The sequence below is a fragment of the Filicampus tigris genome, chromosome 9, assembly GCF_054856515.1.
Source record: "Filicampus tigris isolate MCC_2025a chromosome 9, RoL_Ftig_1.0, whole genome shotgun sequence".
Classification (NCBI taxonomy): domain Eukaryota; kingdom Metazoa; phylum Chordata; class Actinopteri; order Syngnathiformes; family Syngnathidae; genus Filicampus; species Filicampus tigris.
In genome coordinates, this window is record NC_141225.1 from 24,526,592 (window position 1) to 24,547,088 (window position 20,497).

Consider the following 20,497-nt stretch of genomic DNA (forward strand, 5'->3'; position numbering starts at 1 on the left):
GGTACAGGCCTCTGACACCAGTGCGCTTGCGCATGCGCACTCTGGCTGCGGCGTTGACGTGCCCTTGGATCCTGTGAATAACACCGCGCCCCCGTTTAATATTTACGCCGCTGTGATTGGCTCTCTCGGACCCGACTCGCTTGTCACCGCAGGAAAAGCCTATCTTGGATTGGTGGAAATCTCATCTCCCTGCTCCTGGCCCCGCCCTCCGATCGGCAAAAGAAGGACAGGTTCAAGATGGCGCTGTCCGTGAAGTCCGTTCTCCGCTCCGGAAGGGTACGAAAACATCTAAAACACGTCAGATGTGTCATTATGTTGACGTTTAAGGTGAATAGCGTCTCTCTGACGTCCCACAGAATGCCGTGTCGGTGCTGCGGCGACGGGCCTTTCACAGGAGCGTCCCGAGCGCGGTTCAGGTCAGTGGTAGCGACTGTCAGGCGGACTTCACCGCGGCTCAACTAACATCTGGCTCGAGCTAATGGCACATTTGCATCACTTTTCACGTCCAGTGTGGTTTGAAATCCTTGGCGTATGCCGCCTCTCCACTGACGCGTTGCTGTTGGCCTTTCTGTAATATTGTAGAGTTTTTTTCCCCTTGCCCTGCTGGAGGTTAATATTTGGGGAGGCCGTAAATATTTGTGAACTGTCGACACTCAACCCCTGAAACATTTCTGTGATTAAGGCCTATATAGATAAATCGGACTTGACTGGACTTTACTTGATTTGACTTGACTTAAAAGGGTCTGTTTCCAGCTACAGTATTTTAAGCTTTTCACAGTCAACTATATGCATTATTCATTCACTCCAGGTTAATATTACCATCGTCATACAGAGGCGAGACAGGTGAAAGCACGACAGACAGATTAGCAATTGTGACACCCAAATTAGCAAATTTGACACACCCAAAGAGAGAAAAAATATAGAATTTTGATTTGATTTGATTTTTATATGGAGAGTATTACAGAAAGCAATTGGCACTGCTTTGCTGGAATGATACATATAATATAAATATATATAACAACATATATATATATATTCATTCATTCATTCATTCATCCATTATCCATACCGCTTCTCCTCACAAGGGTCGCGGGCGTGCTGGAGCCTATCCCAGCTGTCTTTGGGCAGTAGGCGGGGGACATCCTGACCTCTGAACTGTGAGGCGGACGTGCTAACCAGTATCGGCAGATACTTAAAACCAAACACCCGGACTCGGGTGCCAAAAAAGCATGATCGGGACATCCCTAAGAAATAAAGATACTGTATATTGTGGAGCCTTATGTTTACGAACCAGTCAAGAGGCAATCTTTATATAGCAGTGATATATTATTCATCAATAATCATGGTAATGTATGCAACAAGTTTTTTTTGTTTTTTTTAATACAACTAACTATATCTGACATATCATGCTTGACAACAAAGCTAACGTTAGCGCATTAATGCTAATTGCTAATATTACGTCATCATTTAGCCAGCCATTTGTTTTGCTTACAGTACTGGCCTCTTGATTGTTGTAATTGCGCCAGTTGTAAAGTTTAATCTCCGCAACCAATCCACTTTTGGACTGGCCAAGGTTCACCAGGCAGTCCTCTGACAAATGCCGATCACAGCTGCTGGATGGTCTGTCGCCGGGGAGGCCGGCACCTCGGCCGAGGTGACCGCTCACAGTGCCTCTTTCCCGGATGCGCCGGCTGCTTGAGAAAGTGGCCGTGTGTCTAGTCTGCACGGGTGCTACCTCACTTTGTGTCGTCGAAAAGTGAGGGCCCAGTGGTTTATTTAGATTGGGAGGGGCTGCTGCTTAGAGAGCAGCAATGCTCCGGGATTCGTGAGCGGAGGAGTAAAATCCCACTTTACTGTGTGGGGGGGTTGATGAAGAGTTATCATTTCAACCAGGCTCAAAGCTCCTAAAAGTTGCATGGTTTGGCCTCCTTGTATTGTTTCTTTTCCAAACCTTTTACCTTTTTAGTCACATGTCTGTTTTATTTTGAAATTCTCTGGTGTAAGATGGCTTGTGGTGTCGTTAGGTGACGGTGCGAGACGCCTTGAACCAGGCCTTGGACGAAGAGCTGGAGAGGGATGAGCGCGTCTTCCTGCTGGGCGAGGAAGTGGCCCAGTATGACGGCGCCTACAAGGTGTGCAAACGTCCTCTTCCAAAGCCTCATCTTCAAGAGACGGGGGGGGGGGGAAGGCTCATTCTCAAGAAAAAAGATGTGTTTTCAAGAATAGTCTGTTTTTTTTAGGGGGTTGGAGGGCGGGGATTACTAAACTCTCCCAGTCCCCAAAATCAAACATTTTTTAGAAAAAAAATTGTAAATAAATATTTTTGAGGAAAATGTCAACATAAAATGATAATTGTACTTTTGAGATTAAGAATTGCAATCATACGAGAATTCAGTTTTGAAGGAAACAACTTTCAAGAAAAGTTGTCTATTTTTGAGGAGGGCAAAGCTAATATTTGCAAGAAGGTGGACATTTACGACAAAAAAGAATGTTAGTGTCAAGAAAAGAAAAGATACATTTTAAAATCATTTCTGAGAAAAAGAATCATTTTACAAAAAAAAAAATCATACCTTGTTTTTGTTTAATATTGTTGCCACTTTTCCCAAAATATTTTGTAAATGCGTATTTTTCTTCTTTTTTTTAAAACTTTAAACTTTTAAAATATTTTAACATTTTGTTCTGTTTCTGTATTCTTAAAAATTTTTGGTCATGTAATATTTTTGCATTTTTTTACAAAGGTTTTGCAATATTTTTTACATGTTTTTTTAATTGGTTATTTTTTATCTTTCTTTCAGTTTCATATTTTGGTATTTTTCTAATATTTGAGTTTTTTTTTTTTTTTGTCTTGCATTTTTATTTATTCCATAGTTTTCCAGTTTTCTTTCATTTTTGCCTGGTTTGTATTTGCCGTCTAATATCCGCCCCCATTATGTCTGTGTAGCTATTGGAGGAAAATTGTAGTATTTTATATCTACTATTTTTGCATACAGCAGCGGTGCCGTTATACGTTGAGTGGTTGTCACGTATCGATGGGACTGAACGCTTGTTTGTGTGCGTCGTCGGTAGGTGAGTCGCGGCCTGTGGAAGAAATACGGCGACAAGCGTATCATCGACACTCCCATTTCTGAGGTAAGCCGCCCAAACCAACAGCACATTCAATTGACTGTCATAGAATTACATTTGGAATTCAAGGATAGATTTGAGAATTTTGTGGTCCGTTCCAGATGGGATTCACCGGCATCGCGGTGGGAGCGGCCATGGTGAGCGTCTCTCCGTGCCCGATGACTTTCCCTCCAAGTAAAGGATTCAGCTCAAAGAGAAAGTCAAAGTGGTTTTTCCATTAGATTTTTTGTTGTTGTTTTTTTTCCCTTCCAGGCTGGCCTGAGGCCCATCTGCGAGTTCATGACCTTCAACTTCTCCATGCAAGCCATCGACCAGGTCATCAACTCTGCGGCCAAGACGTACTACATGTCGGCGGGGCTGCAGTCGGTGCCCATCGTCTTCCGCGGGCCCAACGGCGCCTCGGCCGGCGTGGCCGCGCAGCACTCGCAGTGCTTCGCCGCCTGGTGCGTTGATACTTCCCGTCCGCCCGCCCGCCGCATTTGACACGCGGGATGAAGCGACAAAGGCTTCGCTCATCGCTTGCCGAGGACCGGAGGTTTACTCGCGCTACTATTCGATCCGAGGAGCCCTTTTCTGAATGGCTGAAAAACAAAAGTGGTTTTTTTTTTTTTTTTCCTGGTGTTAAAAATATTTTCTAAAAAAAACAAACGAAATATTCCTCTTAAAAGACTCAAGTGGAGAATGATTGTGTTGCGTTTGTGGCGTCCTCAGGTACGCTCACTGTCCGGGTCTGAAAGTGGTGAGTCCGTGGAACTCTGAGGACGCCAAAGGCCTCCTCAAGTCGGCCATCAGGGACGACAACCCAGGCGAGTCCCGCAGTCAACAAAGAATTCTTTTTTTTTTTTTTTTTTTTTTTTAAATCCTGTTAATGATGAAACGTCCGGCGGCCGGCGCAGTGGTGTTCCTGGAGAACGAGCTGATGTACGGCGTCCCCTTCGAGATGTCCGACGAGGCCCAGTCCAAAGACTTCACCGTGCCCATCGGCAAGGCCAAGGTGGAGCGGCAAGGTGAGACTCGGCCGGTCGCGGCGTCATGTCGTAGCCGCGCTGCTCAGGCGACACTTTTTGCAAAATGCTGACGTGGAGCCGTCAAAAAGGCGCACGCTTCGTCCGACTGTTCCAACGCTTGATTTCGCAGCGCTCTGAAAAGTTTTCGTCTTTGGGCGGCTGCTTCTCGGCAAAGTGTCGGACTCGTATCGTTTTCCTCACAGTGCACATACTTGCCTAAGTCAAATTTCAACTTTTTCAAAATAATAAAAAAAAAAACAATGATTTTTTTTTTTTTTTTTTTTTGGGGGTGGGGTTGGATTTTTGTCAAATTTGAGCAATTTAATTTTTGTTAGATTTTTTTTGTTTGTTTGTGCATTGTTTTTTTTTGTTTACTTTTCAACTTTGTAGTAGTTTGTTTACATTTAAGTTTTGTAACTGCAGTTTTCCTGAAATTTGATTTTTTTTTTTAAATTCAAATTTATACATTTTTCTACAAAGATGTCTTTGAGATTGGTGCACTTTTAAAATTATTTTTAATCCTATTTCTTTATTTCTCCTCTACTTAGATTATTTTCAGCTTTATATATTTTTAAAATGTTTTTATTAAAAATTGTACATTTTGTTGATATTCAAGTTTGTATATTTTTATAATAGATTTGTCTGCTTAAAATATTCAAATTGTATATGTATTTTTCATCTTTGTCATATCTTTGTACAATGTTTTTCTGATGTTTTGAACCCATATTTTTATTTTCAGATTTTTTTTGTAATTATCTAATTTAGTGTTTGTATCTATTATTTTAGCTTTGTTCCCTTTTTTATTTTTTTACTAATATTCTTAATTACCCTTTGACATCGAAGGTCCTTCACGCTGATCCTGATGCGGTTTTGTGGTGTCGTTCAGGTTCTCACGTGACTTTGGTGTCGCACTCTCGCTACGTCAGCCATTGCCTCGACGCCGCCGCTGTCCTCGCCAAGGAGGGAATCGAGTGTGAGGTACGGAAGCAAACGCGTCTTGCTTGCAGCACTCGCTCTCTCTCTCTCTCTTTTTTTTTTTTTTTTTTTTAAATGCTCTTTTTTGGAAAAACGTAATATTTGTTGGGTGTGCAATGAACAAGGTGATCAACCTGCGAACCATCCGGCCCATGGACGTGGAGAGCATCGAGGCCAGCGTGATGAAGACCAACCACTTGGTGACGGTGGAAGGCGGCTGGCCGCAATTTGGCGTCGGAGCCGAGATCTGCGCCAGGATCATGGAGGGTGCGTAATGTCGAAAAAAATATATATTATAAAAAAATGAATGAAATAAAGACCTGTCGCAAAAGACAAGTAAAAATTACCCATCAAAAACAAAAGTTAGTTATCACGACACAAAGTAAAGGTCACCTTTAAAACCCCCCAAAAAAAGAATTATTTCTCAATAAATAAAACAAATGAAAGATCCCCAGAAAAAAACAAAATTGAACAAACGTGATTAGGGAAATGTTTTTGTCAGGATTTTGTTCACTTAGTCTTTTAAGGATTTAATTTATCTTGTGTTTATTTATTTTACAAGAAAAGCTATGTAGGAAAAAAATCGTATTTTTTAGAAGTTATTTTTATTTTAGTTATTTTATTCTACGACTCATTTCAAGAAAAAAGGTTTTTGAGGATCATTGTGGCTATTCCTAAATTTTTACAAAAAAAAAAACAATTCTTCACTGAATAAGTCCAATAAAACCTTTGAATTTAATTTTTAATGAGTATTTTTTTTTTCTGAGAAAAAAATATTTTTTAGAAGAGTAGCGGTAAGTTCTTTTTGATGAGGTTGTTTATAGTTCATTTTTTTCACTCCCCCGCCCCCAAAAATGTAGGCTTTTGAAAGAGGGGAAATAAGTAAAAAGTCAAAATCCTTCCAGAATAAGAATAATAGTATAAATCCTAATTTTCAAGTGTAAAAGTCGCATTGACATCCTTACCAGTTGTGCAATTTAAGAACGGAGTTCCTCAAGTAAATGTTTAAGGTCCCTGCAGTTTTTGTGAAAGGAAAAACCATCGCTCTTTCTGTTTGAGTGATGTGTTTTGTGGTTTTTGTTTTTCTTTTTTGTCTGTGTTCAGGGCCGGCCTTCAACTACCTGGACGCCCCGGCCACCAGGGTGACGGGCGTGGACATCCCCATGCCGTATGCCAAGATCCTGGAGGACAACAGTGTGCCGCAGATCAAAGACATCATCTTCTCCATCAAAAAGACCCTCAACGTGTGAAGCCAAGGAAACGTGTTTTTAAAAGGAAAAAAAAGAATCACGTTGTAAATAGAGTCCCAATTTTTTTGGAACCTACGACTTCCGCTACAGTCGTCACCTCCTTCTTCCTCCAATTCAAAATAAAATCAATAATCCCACTTTGGAGCTGTCTTGTTGGTATAGCAAAGGAATTATCTATGTACTGTATTTATTCGGTAACAAACAGTTTGGACCGCCCCGCCCCCCACCCCCCCCCCCCTCCCTGAAAAAATGTTTGGCTGAGGCAGTGGGAGGTGAAGTTGTTAAGCGGGCCAGACTATTTTCTGGCGCTCCGTATATGTCACTGTAAATGACTGTTACAACAATTAAACAAAAAAACACTTCCATCCGTTATTTGTGTTTCCAGTGGAATTTTTTGAAGTTGGAGTCCTTGTTAACATGGAGGAATGCATGAAAATGAGCAACAAAGACGCTGCCCGTGGTCAAGTCGTAACAATCAGGTACCCGTTCAAAAGATTCCACAAAAACAAGGAAACTGTTTTGAAAACTTTTTATTACCCTTAACAATTATGCATTTGGAGGGTTCAATCTAAAAATGTTCTCCAAAAGTAGCTTTTGAACTGAATTGAGGGGCGTCACAGCTCAGTGGTAGCGTGGTCGTCTCTAACCCAAAGGTTGTGGGTTCGATCCCCTGCCATTGAGACCATGTCAACGTATCCTTGAGCAAGATGGGTTTGGCTTTCCAACTAGGGTAAGGGTTTCCAATTATGCTTACAAACTAGTGTTAGGGTTTCAAAGTACGGTTTCGAACCTGTGTTTTCAACTAGGGTTAGGGTTTAAATCTTAGGTTAGAGTTTCAATGTAAGTATATATTATATAATATATAAAAAAATGCCTTACTATACGTGGTTGTTAAAAAAAACGCTTTAGTGTACATGGATGTTAAAATAAAAGCCTTACATGGTCATTTAAAAAAAAAAAAACGTCTTACTATACGTAGTCGTTTAAGATCACTTGGTAGCGCCGCTTGGCCCTCGGGTTAAAGCCTTTGTGTTTGGTGGGTCAAAGTCCGACCGCATATTCCTTTTATGTACACGAACAAGGATCTAAATATTGAAAGTTTGACCACTATGACAAAATCTAATTCCGTCTCACTTCCTTCTGATGCTTTCCACAATTGGAAGTCAGATGATGCGAACACTTTGTTTCTGCTCTGAGATTGAGACAGCAATAAGTTAACCGTAGTTGAGTGGTGAGAGCAGAGGACTGCAACATGTGAGACTGGGGTTCGATTCCAGCCTCAGACAGCGCCTTATTGAACTTTTTGTTCATCTCGTATTATTCGGTTGCATTTAGGAATGGATCATGTTTCCACATAATATGATAATGATTTATTATGTCATATCATTGGACTGCACAACATAGTTTTCAATACCATTAGCCTTTTTTTCGGAGTTCGAGTGTTCAAGTGGAACTTCAGCTCACTTGATAGACAGTTGCGCAATATGTGGAAGACTCAGGTTGGAGACAGACCTGGGACTTCTTTTTTTCTATCCAACTTCTATTTCATTGAATATTGTACTTTGAAACCCTAACCCTAAATGGAAACCCTAACTCTAGTTTGAAACCCTAACCCTAGTTTGAAACCCTAAATGGAAACCCTAACCCTAGTTTGAGACCCTAATTGGAAACCCTAACTCTAGTTTGAAACCCTACTTTGAAACCCTAACTCTAGTTTGAAACCCTACTTTGAAACCCTAACCCTGGTTTGAAACCCTAACTCGTTTGAAACCCTAACCCTAGTTTGAAACCCTAATTGGAAACCCTAACTCTAGTTTGAAACCCTAAATGGAAACCCTAACCCTAGTTTGAAACCCCAATTGGAAACCCTAACTCTAGTTTGAAACCCTACTTTGAAACCCTAACCCTGGTTTGAAACCCCAACTTGTTTGAAACCCTACTTTGAAACCCTAACCCTAGTTTTAAACCCTAAATGGAAACCCTAACCCCAGTTTGAAACCCTAATTGGAAACCCTAACTCTAGTTTGAAACCCTAAATGGAAACCCTAACCCTAGTTTGAAACCCCAATTGGAAACCCTAACTCTAGTTTGAAACCCTACTTTGAAACCCTAACCCTGGTTTGAAACCCTAACTCGTTTGAAACCCTAACCCTAGTTTTGAACCCTACTTTGAAACCCTAACCCTAGTTTGAGACCCTAATTGGAAACCCTAACTCTAGTTTGAAACCCTACTTTGAAACCCTAACCCTAGTTTGAAACCCTAAATGGAAACCCTAACCCTAGTTTGAAACCCTACTTTGTAACCCTAACCCTGGTTTGAAACCCTAACCCTAGTTTGAAACCCTAAATGGAAACCCTAACCCTAGTTTGAGACCCTAATTGGAAACCCTAACTCTAGTTTGAAACCCTACTTTGAAACCCTAACCATGGTTTGAAACCCTAACTTGTTTGAAACCCTACTTTGAAACCCTAACCCTAGTATTAAACCCTAAATGGAAACCCTAACCCTAGTTTGAAACCCTAATTGGAAACCCTAACTCTAGTTTGAAACCCTAAACGGAAACCCTAACCCTAGTTTGAAACCCCAATTGGAAACCCTAACTCTAGTTTGAAACCCTACTTTGAAACCCTAACCCTGGTTTGAAACCCTAACTCGTTTGAAACCCTAACCCTAGTTTTGAACCCTACTTTGAAACCCTAACCCTAGTTTGAGACCCTAATTGGAAACCCTAACTCTAGTTTGAAACCCTACTTTGAAACCCTAACCCTAGTTTGAAACCCTAAATGGAAACCCTAACCCTAGTTTGAAACCCTAAATGGAAACCCTAACCCTAGTTTGAAACCCTAATTGGAAACCCTAACTCTAGTTTGAAACCCTACTTTGAAACCCTAACCCTGGTTTGAAACCCTAACTCGTTTGAAACCCTACTTTGAAACCCTAACCCGAGTTTGAAACCCTACTTTGAAACCCTAACCCGAGTTTGAAACCCTAAATGGAAACCCTAACCCTAGTTTGAGACCCTAATTGGAAACCCTAACTCTAGTTTGAAACCCTACTTTGAAACCCTAACCCTAGTTTGAAACCCTAAATGGAAACCCTAACCCTAGTTTGAGACCCTAATTGGAAACCCTAACTCTAGTTTGAAACCCTACTTTGAAACCCTAACCCTAGTTTTAAACCCTAAATGGAAACCCTAACCCTATTTGAGACCCTAATTGGAAACCCTTACTCTAGTTTGAAACCCTACTTTGAAACCCTAACCCTAGTTTTAAACTCTAACCCTAGTTTTAAACCCTAATTGGAAACCCTAACTCTAGTTTGAAACCCTGCTTTGAAACCCTAACCCTGGTTTGAAACCCTAACTCGTTTGAAACCCTACTTTGAAACCCTAACCCTAGTTTGAGACCCTAATTGGAAACCCTAACTCTAGCTTGAAACCCTACTTTGAAACCCTAACCCTAGTTTGAAACCCTAAATGGAAACCCTAACCCTAGTTTGAAACCCTAATTGGAAACCCTAACTATAGTTTGAAACCCTAACTCGTTTTAAACCCTACTTTGAAAGCCTAACCCTAATTTTAAACCCTAAATGGAAACCCTGACCCTACTTTAAAACCCTAACCCTAGTTTGTGACATAATTAGAAACCCTAACCCTACTTTGAAACCCCAGTTTTAAACCCTAAATGGAAATCTTAACCCTCTTCTGTGCCCCGACTCTCCTATGCGTGCAACACTCAATAGCGTCCATGTGAAAACTCGCCTATTCGCGCGTGAAGATGCCGCAAAATGCGCTTGGGTCTGACTGGGTTTCGATGTGGAGGACGACAATTCAAATTTCACGTTACACAAATTGCAGAGTAGAAATTAAAGCAAACTTTTAAAGGGTTTGCACGAAATGATTTGAGAAAACGTTTTGCCGATATGCAGATTGGGGTGTGGAAAATTTAACATGCAAAATTAAACTACGGGTATATAAAAAAGATATGAAAGCAACATCTTAAAAAAGATCAAGGAAATGAGGCATGTTCAAATTAAACTGGACTAGCAGTAAATGTAAAATTGTGATTTATGTGAAAAGAAATCAAATCTCAATCAAATGCAGGAATTGTGTTGTGTTTATTCGGTCAAAACAAAAATGTGTGCATTAGTGTGGAAATGTCAGCCAACTAAACAAGCATTGAAACTTCTTGTTGACGTCAGCAAGCACTTCAAGTCAGCCGCCGTTCAAATTGGCTTTTATTGTTGCTATTTACAAGCTTGTGTGTCCTGAAATCGTGTTTTTTTTTTTTCCTTATCTTGGGAAGAAAGTCAAAGTTCCTCATCTCAGTTTTAACTTTTACCGGTTGAACGTGACACTTCTGCATTGTGTCAAAACGCATGAGAGGCTTTGAAATTCCACTCCTGGTGTTGGTGTGTGCTTCCTGGGATCACATCACCCCCCCCCCCCCCCCCCCACACACACACACAACCGAACGTTCAAGGGGCCGACAGGTCGGCCCGCCCCACCTCCGAGTGTCCCTTGAGCAGGCCCAGACGCACCACCACCACCTTCCTCTTCCTCTCCTCCTCCTCTTCTTCTTCTTCTTCCTCCTCCTCGTCGTCGTCGTCATCCTCCTTCTCCTCCTCTTCCTGGCGCTCCCGCTTCCTCTTCTTCTTCCTCCTCCTCCTCTTCTCCAACTCCTCTCGCACCCGCTCACGCTCTTCCTCCTCCTCCTCCTCCTCCTCTTCTTCTTCTTCCTCATCCTCCTCCTCCTCGTCATCTTCTACCTCTTCCTCGTCATCCTCCACGTCGTCTTCCTCCATGTCGATCATGTGATCTTGACTCCCTCCTCCGTTCTGGCCGGAAAAAAAAAAAGCAAATGGGTCTTGGTCATTGTCAAAAGTTACGGTTTATCTGCACAAATGTGTTGGGCGTGAAAAAGTAATCATAGATGCTCTGTTGCAGCTTTTGACTGTGACAAATTCACTTGTGCGATGATGAATCAATTTCAATTTCATTCTTTACATGTTTTCATCCATCTGCATTTTTTTAAATCATTTTTCTGATGAGTCACCCACTTTTCTATTTAAAATATTTGAAACCTGACTATGTGACGGTTTCTCATTTTGTTTGAAAAATATTTTACATTTCATGTCACAAAATCTTTACTTATTTTTACATTTCGTAAACTTATATATCACTTATATAACTTATAAACTTATATAAGCATACAGCAGTTATGTTTTAAAACAAATTATTTGACTTAAAAAAAAAAAATTTGCTTCTATTGTAAATCTTTGATTTTTGAAAAAAAATATGAATTTTTTTTTTTATATCAAACAGTATTATTTGACTTTGTTTCACCAAAAAGCAGAATTCAACGTTTTAAAATGTATTTTTTTTAATTCTCAAGTTTTTTTTATGTAAATCAGAATTATGTGATGATTTACTTTGTTGATATTTATATAAAACAAAGTAGTAAACATAGTTGTTTTTTTTTTTTTTTTTTGGTAAAGCAGATTTATGTGGCACGTTTGTTTTTAAAATGTCTTGAAAGCAGGATCTCATAACTCCTGTCAACACCAAATTTTAATCAGGGATGGCTTGATGTGTAAATGCATATTGACGCCAATTTAAGAAATGTCTTTACTTTTTTTTTTTTCCCCAACCACATCAAGTTTTTGAGATATTTTCATCTTGGGGTTTTAAGTTTGACCCGTAAAAGCATGCTCAATACAGATTCCACCAAAAATTCCACCTATTGCTGAACCTAACCCTTAAGTCATGACTATTACTAAATAGATTACTACATTTTACATATTACATTATTGTTATGAAAATCTGATGTGCTAGAGAAAAATTGGAGTCAGATTCGGAATGAGCGCAAAAACTAATGATAACCCCCATTTGTTTTTTGTAGTACGTATGGCAGAATGATTTTTTCCATAAAGCAGAATTATGTGCAATTTCTGTAAAAGGTGCAGCAGGCAAGTCAAGCCATAGAGGTCCGATGCAGGAATTTGCCGGAATGAGAGCGGCCCCCACTTTGCCTCTGGAAATGTGGCGACTCACCGCCTTGTTGTTGTGGCTGGCGGCGGGGGCGGCGCCGCCCAGCCGATGCAGGCGCAGGCGCACCGTGTCCTTGTTCTGGCACAGGCCCAGGCTGTTGAGGGTGTCCAGGGCGGGTCCGGAGCAGCCCTGCAGACGCAGCTTGGCCCCCAGCGCCGCCTGCAGGAAGTTGTTGGTCCAGATGTTCCTGGTGAACAGCGGCACGGCCAGCGTCAGCACGCTGCGGCGCTGCACCTGAAGCTCCGCCTCCGACGCTGACAGCTGACTAAGCGCGTGCACACACAACAACTCGTTAGTTTGGCGTCTGGTTGTTTTCCATATTTTTTTTTTTTTTTTTTTTTACATAAATCAGAATTATGTGACTGCTTTTTGGGGGGTTTACATAAAACAGATTTTGTGACTTGTTTTCAGAAAGCAGAATTTGGGTTGATTTCTGATTTGGAATTTTGGGTTAAATAAAGGATGAGATCATTTTTATCGACATATTTTAGGTCACACAGAATGATTTGATAATTTGAGCTTGTCTTTTTTTTTATATTCAACAACTGCGCGAGAATGTATGATTTTAATAACAAAGCAGAATGATATGACATTTCATTCATAAAGACGAGTTAATGTGATTTTTGTGTCACATTCAATAGGATTTTTTTTTTTTTAAATGTATATTTTGTTAAATAAAAGGAACGAGCTTTGCGACGGCAACAGACAGGATTTTTCTTTTTGCCACTCCCTCCTCGCTGGGCTTGAATTTGCGGCGGCCGCGAGCGCACTTACTGCCTGCTCTTGACGAGGGCGTTGACGGTGGGGAAGAGCGAGCGCAGGCAGGTGGTGACGAGCGGCGCGTGCTCCTGCGCCCAGCTGAGGCAGCGCGCCCACGGGAAGAAAGAGAGCAGCTTCTTGCTGGACACCTTCTGGTGGAAGGGGCTGTCGGCGTGACGCGATAGCGTCTTCATCTCCTCGCGCAGCTCGCGGCTCAGGAAGTCCATCATGGGCTTGCGAGCGCCCTTGGCCGACCAGAGCGTGCGGAAGGCCGAGCGGTAGCACGACTTGCTCACCAACAGCGCCGCGCGGCTCTTCTTGCCCATGCGCTGGCCCTTCGTCCTGTGGCGGCCGCTCGCCTGCGCCCACAAATGACAATTCTTCAAAGGGAATTCATGGCAAAAAAAAAAAAAAAGGACTCAAAACAATCATCTTTGCAATAATATGTTCCGTATGTACCGGTAAGTGATGTCAAAGGCTCGCATCGTGAACGTCACGTGACCAAAACCGGAAAAGAGGCGTGACATTCGCAATGCGAGCCCGAGGGCACTTTGACGTCATTTTCAGTTGACGGCAGGACAAAATGGCTTTTTGCACCCTGATATTCAACACCAATTGCAAAGCACATGAACTCATCCATTGTCCGTTTTTTTTTTTTGTTTGAGTTGGGAGGGGGGCGTTGTCATGCTTATTCTTGCCTCACCGGTTTGGCCGCGGCAGGTTTTAGCCACAAGACCCTCTTCCCGTTGTTCTTGCGCCAGCATTTTGTCCTGATGACCTGCGCGCACGTTTCGCACACAAACGACTTTTTGCCGATGGCGCCGGCGCCGGGGAAGACCCACTGGGCGGCCTCCGGCGTGGTGAAGGTGAACACGGCCCTCCGGTTGAAGCCTCGGCCCTGACGCTCAAACTGACCTGTCGAGGGGTACGAAAAGGACTCATGATTACGAGAAGACTCGGAAGAAATCTCTGACGAAAAACTAACAAACACAAACTAACTTGGGGAGTTCATTATCTAGACATTGTGAGATCTCTCCCCTGAAGAAGAGCGGCCACGTCACACAGAAGTAGGGTCGTTCCATATGCCAAATCACCCAGTGGGTTTATCCAAGCAGATTTAGATTTTAATGAAAGTTGGTGGACTTGTTGATAGTGATGGAACAACACAAAATCTTAGGTTTTAGGCCAATCGGAGCAGGGGTTTGGTAACTGCAGCCTGCCAAATGTTCCTATTTTGGCTCCCTTTGAACCCTTATATCTCAGGAACTACAAGGTCAATCTTGACAAAATAGGTTTAGTTGGAAAGGGAATCCAACTTGTGCCACACCTAAATTGGTCAAAACAAAGAAAAAGAATTGGGATGAACACACCGGCCGACGTATGTCTAGTCAGACATACTGGAAATTGTTCTCCTGTGATTTAAATGGCTCAAGTGCTACATTGCAAGACCCAAGAATACAGTGAAATAAGCTAAGACTACAAAAGTCGAACATTTTCCATGACACACCCTTGCAGCAGCAGCATGTCTTGTCCTCCTGGGCCTTGGCCCGCCGACGGCCACGATGCACGGCCGCTTTCGGGCGCTCGTCCACCTCCTCCTCTTGGTCATCCTCCTCATCAGCCCCGGCGCACGCTGCAAGTTCGGCGACGTTGTTGGTGTCGGCGAAGTCGGTGTCGGCATAATCGTGCTCGTTGGACTCGGACGGAGGAGCGGAGACGGCGTCATCGTCGTCGTCGTCGTCGTCTTCGTTGAGCGCCGCCGCGCTCTTGACTTCCTCGCTCGTCATCTCGACCCGACTCGGAACTTGTCAGCGAGTTTGCAAGAAAACTATCTCGGCGGCCATCACTCGGCTCACGCTAGCCGCGAGCTAACACGTCAAGACCGACGCGGCGGCCGCGCAAACGCCCCGAGGCGTCGCTCGTGCCCTCCAACTCTATGACCGCGTTCAGAATATGATAAAAGCAATAATTAGCTCAAGAAAACGTTTCCCAAGAGTCAAGTAGCACAGGACAGTTTGAAAACAGTACAAATGTGGCAAACCGGAAGTGGCTTCAGACCAACAATTTAACTTCCGCGTTTGCGTGCGCCTCAAACTGGTTTTAGCGCCCCTACATGGAGGGAGGTGGTACTGCAACTTCTTTCAATTTACTGTACAGTATTTCTATTGTCAATTGTGTCAGGCGGTTATTCATGAATAACTGGCAACATGACTCATGTATTGTTTTTTAAACGGAATAGTTTCCCTTTTCATCTAAAAAAATGAAAATATGTCTACCCACTGATTTTATTTATATTTCTTCCCCTTTCTTTTTCACGGAAATATTTGTTGATGCGCTTACTGTCTTGATTCAAATCATTGTAACTTCACAAGGTCATCATAGCGTCTTATTTTGAAGCGTCTTGCCGGAAGTGGGTCGCTAGAAGGCGCTGGGTGATAATAAAAAGACGCAACCACTGACAGCCGCAAATGCATTTTTGCCTGTTAAGCGGCTCATGGCGTCGTTACCGGAAGAGGCGCATTGGTAATGTTTGTCAACATTTTCCAACCCTCTTTAACGTGCTAACTTGTTAACGTAGTAGAGAATCACAGATGCTGTCTACCCTCGGTTGTTACGGAGGGCTTTAATTCCGCGTGCGTATTTCCTCGCAGCATTTTCGACACAACACATTTCATTTAAGGGTGACGGACAAATCACTTGTAATGTACACGCCACTGGTAGGGCTTCAAAGTAGAGTTTCAAACCAGGGTTAGCGTTCTAAATACAATACAATAGAATACAATATAATATAATACAACACAATACAAAAAAATTAGGGGTTGAAATAAGAGATACGGTTTCAAGTCCAGCTGTCAAGACAGGCTTAGTGTTTCAAAGTAGGGTTTCAGGCCAAGGTTATGGTTTTTAAAAAGCAGTATGGTTTCAAATTGTATGAAATGTTGCGGGGATCGCTTGTGGCAGCACAGCTAGCGACGACTAGCGAAAGGGAAATGGCAACAGCGAACTGAGCAGCAGTGTTGTTGTCTGCGAGAGAGCCCAATATGGCCGCTGAACTCTGTGATGGGTCATCGCGGTAAAGGAGAAAAATACAAGTGTGTGTCATCTCCCACGCTCGCAAGTCAACTGCACAAAAATTTGGTGGGGTGGTGCTGTCGGTCTCCATGGCAACCCCGTGACAAGCTGCCCCCCTTGCCCAGGTTGCAGGTGGTGATGCAAGTGATTGGAACAGCTTGACTGCTACGCAGGGACAACTCACACCCGGGACACATGGTGTGTGTGTTTGTGTGTGTAGGCGTGTGTGCATGGGTGTGTGTGTGTGTGTGCGTGCGTTTTTTAAACTGTGTCTCTCGTGTGTAGATGGGCGAGCAGGTGACCCTGAACGTGGGCGGCTGCCTGTACAGCACGTCGTTGACCACACTAAGGCGCTACCCGGACTCCATGCTGGGGGCCATGTTTCGAGGGGACGTGCCTTCCCTGAGGGACGCCGGCGGGAACTACTTCATAGACCGCGACGGGACGCTCTTTCAGTACGCAGTTGGTCAAGCCAGGGTCAGGGTTTCAAAGCAGGGTTTCCAGCTAGAGTTAGGGTTTCAAAACAGAATTAGGGTTTAAAACTAGGGTTAGTGTTTCAAAGTAGGGTTTCCGGCTATGGTATCAAACCAGAATTAGGGTTTAATTAGAGTTAGTGTTTCAAAGTAGGGTTTCAAATTATGATTTTAAACTGGGGTTAGGGTTTAAACGTAGGGTTTCCAGCTAGGGTATCAAACCAGAATTAGGGTTTAATTAGGGTTAGTGTTTCAAAGAAGGGTTTCAAATTATGGTTTTAAACTGGGGTGAGGGTTTAAAAGTAGGGTTTCCAGCTAGGTTTTGGGGTTACAAACCAGAGTTAGGATTTCTGATTAAGGTCTCAAACTAGGGTTGGGTCACAATTTTTAACAGGGTTAGGGTCTGAATTATGGATGATGAAGGCAGCTGTCAGAATGTGTGACCTCAGGTTTCAAAGTAGGGTTCATGTTTCAAAGTAGGGTTTCTAGCTAGGGTAAAGGTTTCAAACTTGGGTTAGGCTTTCAAGTAGGGTTTCCAACTAGGGTTTGGGTTTCAAAGTAGGGATTGCAGCTAGGGCTATGGTTTCAAAGTAGGGTTTCCAGCGAGGTTTAGGGTTTCAAACTAGGGTTTTAAACTAGAGTTAGTGTTTCAAAGTAGGGATAGGCTTTCAAATGAGGGTTTCAAACTAGGGTTAGGGCTTCAAAATAGAGTTAGGCTTTGAAATTAAGGTTAGGGTTTCAAAGCAGGGTTTAAAAGTAGAATTCGGGTTTTTGAGTAGTACTGTATTTCAAATCAGGGCTGGGGTAGATGATTAAGATTGGGTTTGGATTTCAAGGTAGTGTTTCAAGCCAGCGTTAGTCTCAAGTTAGGGTGTTGATTTGTCTGCAGGTACATCCTGAACTTCCTGCGCTCGTCTGAGCTGAGGCTGCCGTGCGACTTCAAGGAGGTGGAGCTTCTGCGCAAGGAGGCGGACTTCTACCAGCTGGAGCCCCTGCTGCTGCGGTTGGGAGGCCCCAGGGCGCCGTTGCCGCGGCCACCGCCGCCGTGGCAGCGGCCGCCGCCTTCACCCTGCTCGCACCAGCAGCTGCTGGAGCTGTGCAGCACCAGGAAGCTCTCCAAGTACTCCAACCCGGTGGCCGTCATCATCACGCAGCTCACCGTCACCACCAAGGCGCGCCCTCGCCCTATCCTGCCTTCACACCCTAACTTGTAACCCTACTTTGAGACCTAATCCATAGCTTCACACCCGAACTTGAAATCCTATCCCTGACTTGACATCCGGAGCACAACCCCTTGCTTGAAACCTTAGCGCTGGCTTTCAACCCTACTTTGTGTACGTGTGCGTAGGTCCACAGCGTGTTGTCGTCCATCTCGCGCAGCTTCAGCAAGTGGGCCAAGCACATGATGAACGCTGGCGACTACCAGGTGTCCTTCACCTTCGGCCCTTGTGACCACCAACAGGAAGTCAGCCTACGCGTACACTTGCTGGACTTCATCGCCAAAGCGGTATGCACCGACGCACGCCCGCCTCCCTTACTCACCGCAAGCCGTATTCGCTCCCCGTTCCATTCTATGGTTATCGTCAAACCCTAACCCTGACTTGAAATCGTCATTCGAAACCCTAATCCTGGCTTCAAACCCGACTTTAAATCCCAAACCCTTCCTTAAATCCCTACTTTGAAACAACCCCGACCCTGTCTAAAAACCGTACTTCTAAACCCTAATCCTCTTTTGCAACTCCACTTTAAAACCGTAACCCTCCCTTCTATGAAACCCTAACCTTAGCTTAAACCTGGAATGTGAAACCCGAGACCCTCCTCTAAATCTCAAAACATTCCTTCAATCCCAATTTCGAAACCCTAACCCTAGCGTCAATCCCTAATTTGAAACCCCAATTCAAAACCCCAACCCTTTCTTGGAACCCTATTCCTTTTTTAAAACCCTACTTTGAAACACTAGCCCTGAGCCTATGTTTGCCGACAGCTTTGAACATTTCATTGCATTCCACTGTATTTTTTTTAAACGTGTGCCGTGTTTTACTTGTATTTTTTTTCAGGGTTTCAGCATGCGCAACACGCGCGTTCACCACATGAGCGAGCGGTCCAACGAAAACACGGTGGAGCACCACTGGACCTTCTGCAGACGCGTAGGCAAAGCTGACGCCTGCTGACGCCTTTCAAACTAACAACAAAACATTCCACGTCTATTCGTGGCTCCACCGACACCATCGCCGACGCCCAGCCACCAAAACACTCAACTCAAAGAAATAAAGCCCGTCAAAAAAAAAAAAAAACAACAACACTGTTTTGTATCTCAAGCCTCATTCCAAAAATAAGATCAAGAAAAAAACACACTTAACACACCTAATCAGGTTAATCCTCACAGAGCTGAAATGCTACCTTGAAGCCCAAACCCTGATTTAAAACCCTACTTTGGAACTCTTAACACTGGCTTGAAACCCTGCTTTGAAAAGCCTGCACAAAAATGACTTAAAACCCTACATTGAATTCCAATCTCTATCTCTGATTCCTTACCCAAACTTAAAACCCAACTTTGAAGCCTTATCTATGACTTAAAACCCTACATTGAATTCCAATCTCCATCTCTGAACCCTTACCAAAACTTAAAACCCAACTTTGAACCCTCATCTATGGCTTGAAACCCTACTTTGAAACCCGAACACTGGCTTGAAACCCTCCATGAAGCCTCACCCTGACATGACACTGACTTGAAATGCTCCTTTGAAAAGCCCAACCCTGGCTTTTATCCAAACCACAAGCTTAGCTTGAAGCCCAACCTCAGGAAGCTGGACTTGGGTTGGAACCCTCAGTGCATTGTGAGGCGCTTTCTGGTCTCAATGTCTTCCAGTGGCCATGGTATGACGCCAGCAGGCTAAGTGATGACTGGCACACTGGCGTACGTATTAAAGGCGCCTGAATCTTATTCTTGCTATTCGTCTGGCTCTTCCAGATCCGTCTCCCCCCCCCCCCTTTGGATATTTGGCTGCGGCTGCCCTTCGAGTTACCATTTGCCTTTTGGGGTTCTTTGTAGCTGTCGTGCACATCTGTTATGTTGCCGGCAGATAGTTGAGTCCCCCTCGCTTGTGATCGTTGTCCCTCGTCCAGATATCATTAGCCCAACTATGGAGTCCGCACGACACTCCAAAGTCGTTGCTGTCTGCCCTTGTGAGGTGAACGAGGTCGACGATGTGACGCTTGTGGCTGATGGTTGTTGCGCTTGTGAACCGATACACGAAGCCACTCTTGGCTATGATCAGACTGAAGGGGTTCAGGTCTATGCAGCCTTGGAATAGGCCACATTTGATGGTGTCCTGTGCACGTGGCTTTGAGTCAGCCTCCACAGTTGTTACAGCTGTAGCTGTTATGAAATGCGCTATATAAATAGTTGTATTGTATTGTATTGTATGTGCCTTCACAAGTCTTCATGGCGTTCTGATTGTTATTGCCTTTGTGGAATATGAGTTAAGAAGCAAAATCCACTCGTTTTTAGACATCTCAGGCGGCGGCCATTTTGTCACTCCTGTCGCCTGAAAATGACATCACAACTACCTCCACATCTTGGCCGCCTGAGGACAGGACGCTGCTAAAGAACAGCTAAATGCTAAGTGACCCTTGGCATCATGGGACATTTAAGGACACTTCAGGTAACGACCAATCACGGCTGACCTGTTTTCTCAAGCTGAGCCGTGATTGGTCGTTATCTGAGCCCTGAGCAGTTGTGATGTCATTTTCAGTCGACAGAAGTGACAAAATGGCCGCCCCCCGAG

General features: G+C 43.6%; 3 protein-coding genes across 5 annotated transcripts; 2 read left to right on the top strand and 1 right to left on the bottom strand.

The window, feature by feature from the left end:
- Nucleotides 1-156: 156 nt before the first annotated feature.
- On the top strand, nt 157-6,727 carry pdhb (pyruvate dehydrogenase E1 subunit beta). Its single transcript, XM_086039554.1, has 11 exons — nt 157-276; nt 357-416; nt 2,025-2,132; nt 3,067-3,129; nt 3,225-3,260; nt 3,376-3,566; nt 3,835-3,929; nt 4,020-4,130; nt 5,017-5,108; nt 5,231-5,372; nt 6,210-6,727. The coding sequence occupies exons 1-11, from the start codon at nt 238-240 to the stop codon at nt 6,353-6,355; spliced, it is 1,083 nt and encodes a 360-aa protein (XP_085895680.1). The 5' UTR covers nt 157-237; the 3' UTR covers nt 6,356-6,727.
- A 3,726-nt stretch (nt 6,728-10,453) lies between these two features.
- On the bottom strand, nt 10,454-15,249 carry LOC147142714 (uncharacterized). The gene is made up of 5 exons (XM_086039553.1): nt 14,672-15,249; nt 13,868-14,079; nt 13,180-13,523; nt 12,409-12,670; nt 10,454-11,192 (listed from the first exon to the last, which is right to left on the bottom strand). The coding sequence occupies exons 1-5, from the start codon at nt 14,949-14,951 to the stop codon at nt 10,833-10,835; spliced, it is 1,458 nt and encodes a 485-aa protein (XP_085895679.1). The 5' UTR covers nt 14,952-15,249; the 3' UTR covers nt 10,454-10,832.
- On the top strand, nt 14,694-20,228 carry kctd6a (potassium channel tetramerization domain containing 6a). Of its 3 annotated transcripts, none has more exons than XM_086039556.1 (6): nt 14,697-15,687; nt 16,362-16,434; nt 16,522-16,691; nt 17,599-17,881; nt 18,058-18,216; nt 18,767-20,221. In XM_086039556.1, the coding sequence occupies exons 2-6, from the start codon at nt 16,432-16,434 to the stop codon at nt 18,878-18,880; spliced, it is 729 nt and encodes a 242-aa protein (XP_085895682.1). In that variant the 5' UTR covers nt 14,697-15,687; nt 16,362-16,431; the 3' UTR covers nt 18,881-20,221. The 3 variants fall into 3 exon arrangements, with proteins under 3 accessions (XP_085895684.1, XP_085895682.1, XP_085895683.1); XM_086039557.1 differs by lacking the exon at nt 14,697-15,687 and adding an exon at nt 15,710-16,256 and having other exon boundaries at nt 18,767-20,224; XM_086039558.1 differs by lacking the exon at nt 16,362-16,434 and having other exon boundaries at nt 14,694-15,687; nt 18,767-20,228.
- The last annotated feature ends 269 nt before the right edge of the window (nt 20,229-20,497 follow it).

Bases quoted from the DNA above. Each gene is read 5' to 3' on its own strand.
- pdhb (XM_086039554.1), top strand. From the start codon at position 238: ATGGCGCTGTCCGTGAAGTCCGTTCTCCGCTCCGGAAGG. The intron at 277-356 runs GTACGAAAACAT...GACGTCCCACAG, and splicing joins CCGTTCTCCGCTCCGGAAGG to AATGCCGTGTCGGTGCTGCG. The intron at 417-2,024 runs GTCAGTGGTAGC...TGGTGTCGTTAG, and splicing joins GCGTCCCGAGCGCGGTTCAG to GTGACGGTGCGAGACGCCTT.
- LOC147142714 (XM_086039553.1), bottom strand. From the start codon at position 14,951: ATGACGAGCGAGGAAGTCAAGAGCGCGGCGGCGCTCAACGAAGACGAC. The intron at 12,671-13,179 runs GTAAGTGCGCTC...GCACGCGCTTAG, and splicing joins GCCCTCGTCAAGAGCAGGCA to TCAGCTGTCAGCGTCGGAGG. The intron at 11,193-12,408 runs GTGAGTCGCCAC...TTTTCCGGCCAG, and splicing joins CCAGCCACAACAACAAGGCG to AACGGAGGAGGGAGTCAAGA.
- kctd6a (XM_086039556.1), top strand. The intron at 16,692-17,598 runs GTACGCAGTTGG...ATTTGTCTGCAG, and splicing joins CGCGACGGGACGCTCTTTCA to GTACATCCTGAACTTCCTGC. The intron at 18,217-18,766 runs GTATGCACCGAC...ATTTTTTTTCAG, and splicing joins TGGACTTCATCGCCAAAGCG to GGTTTCAGCATGCGCAACAC.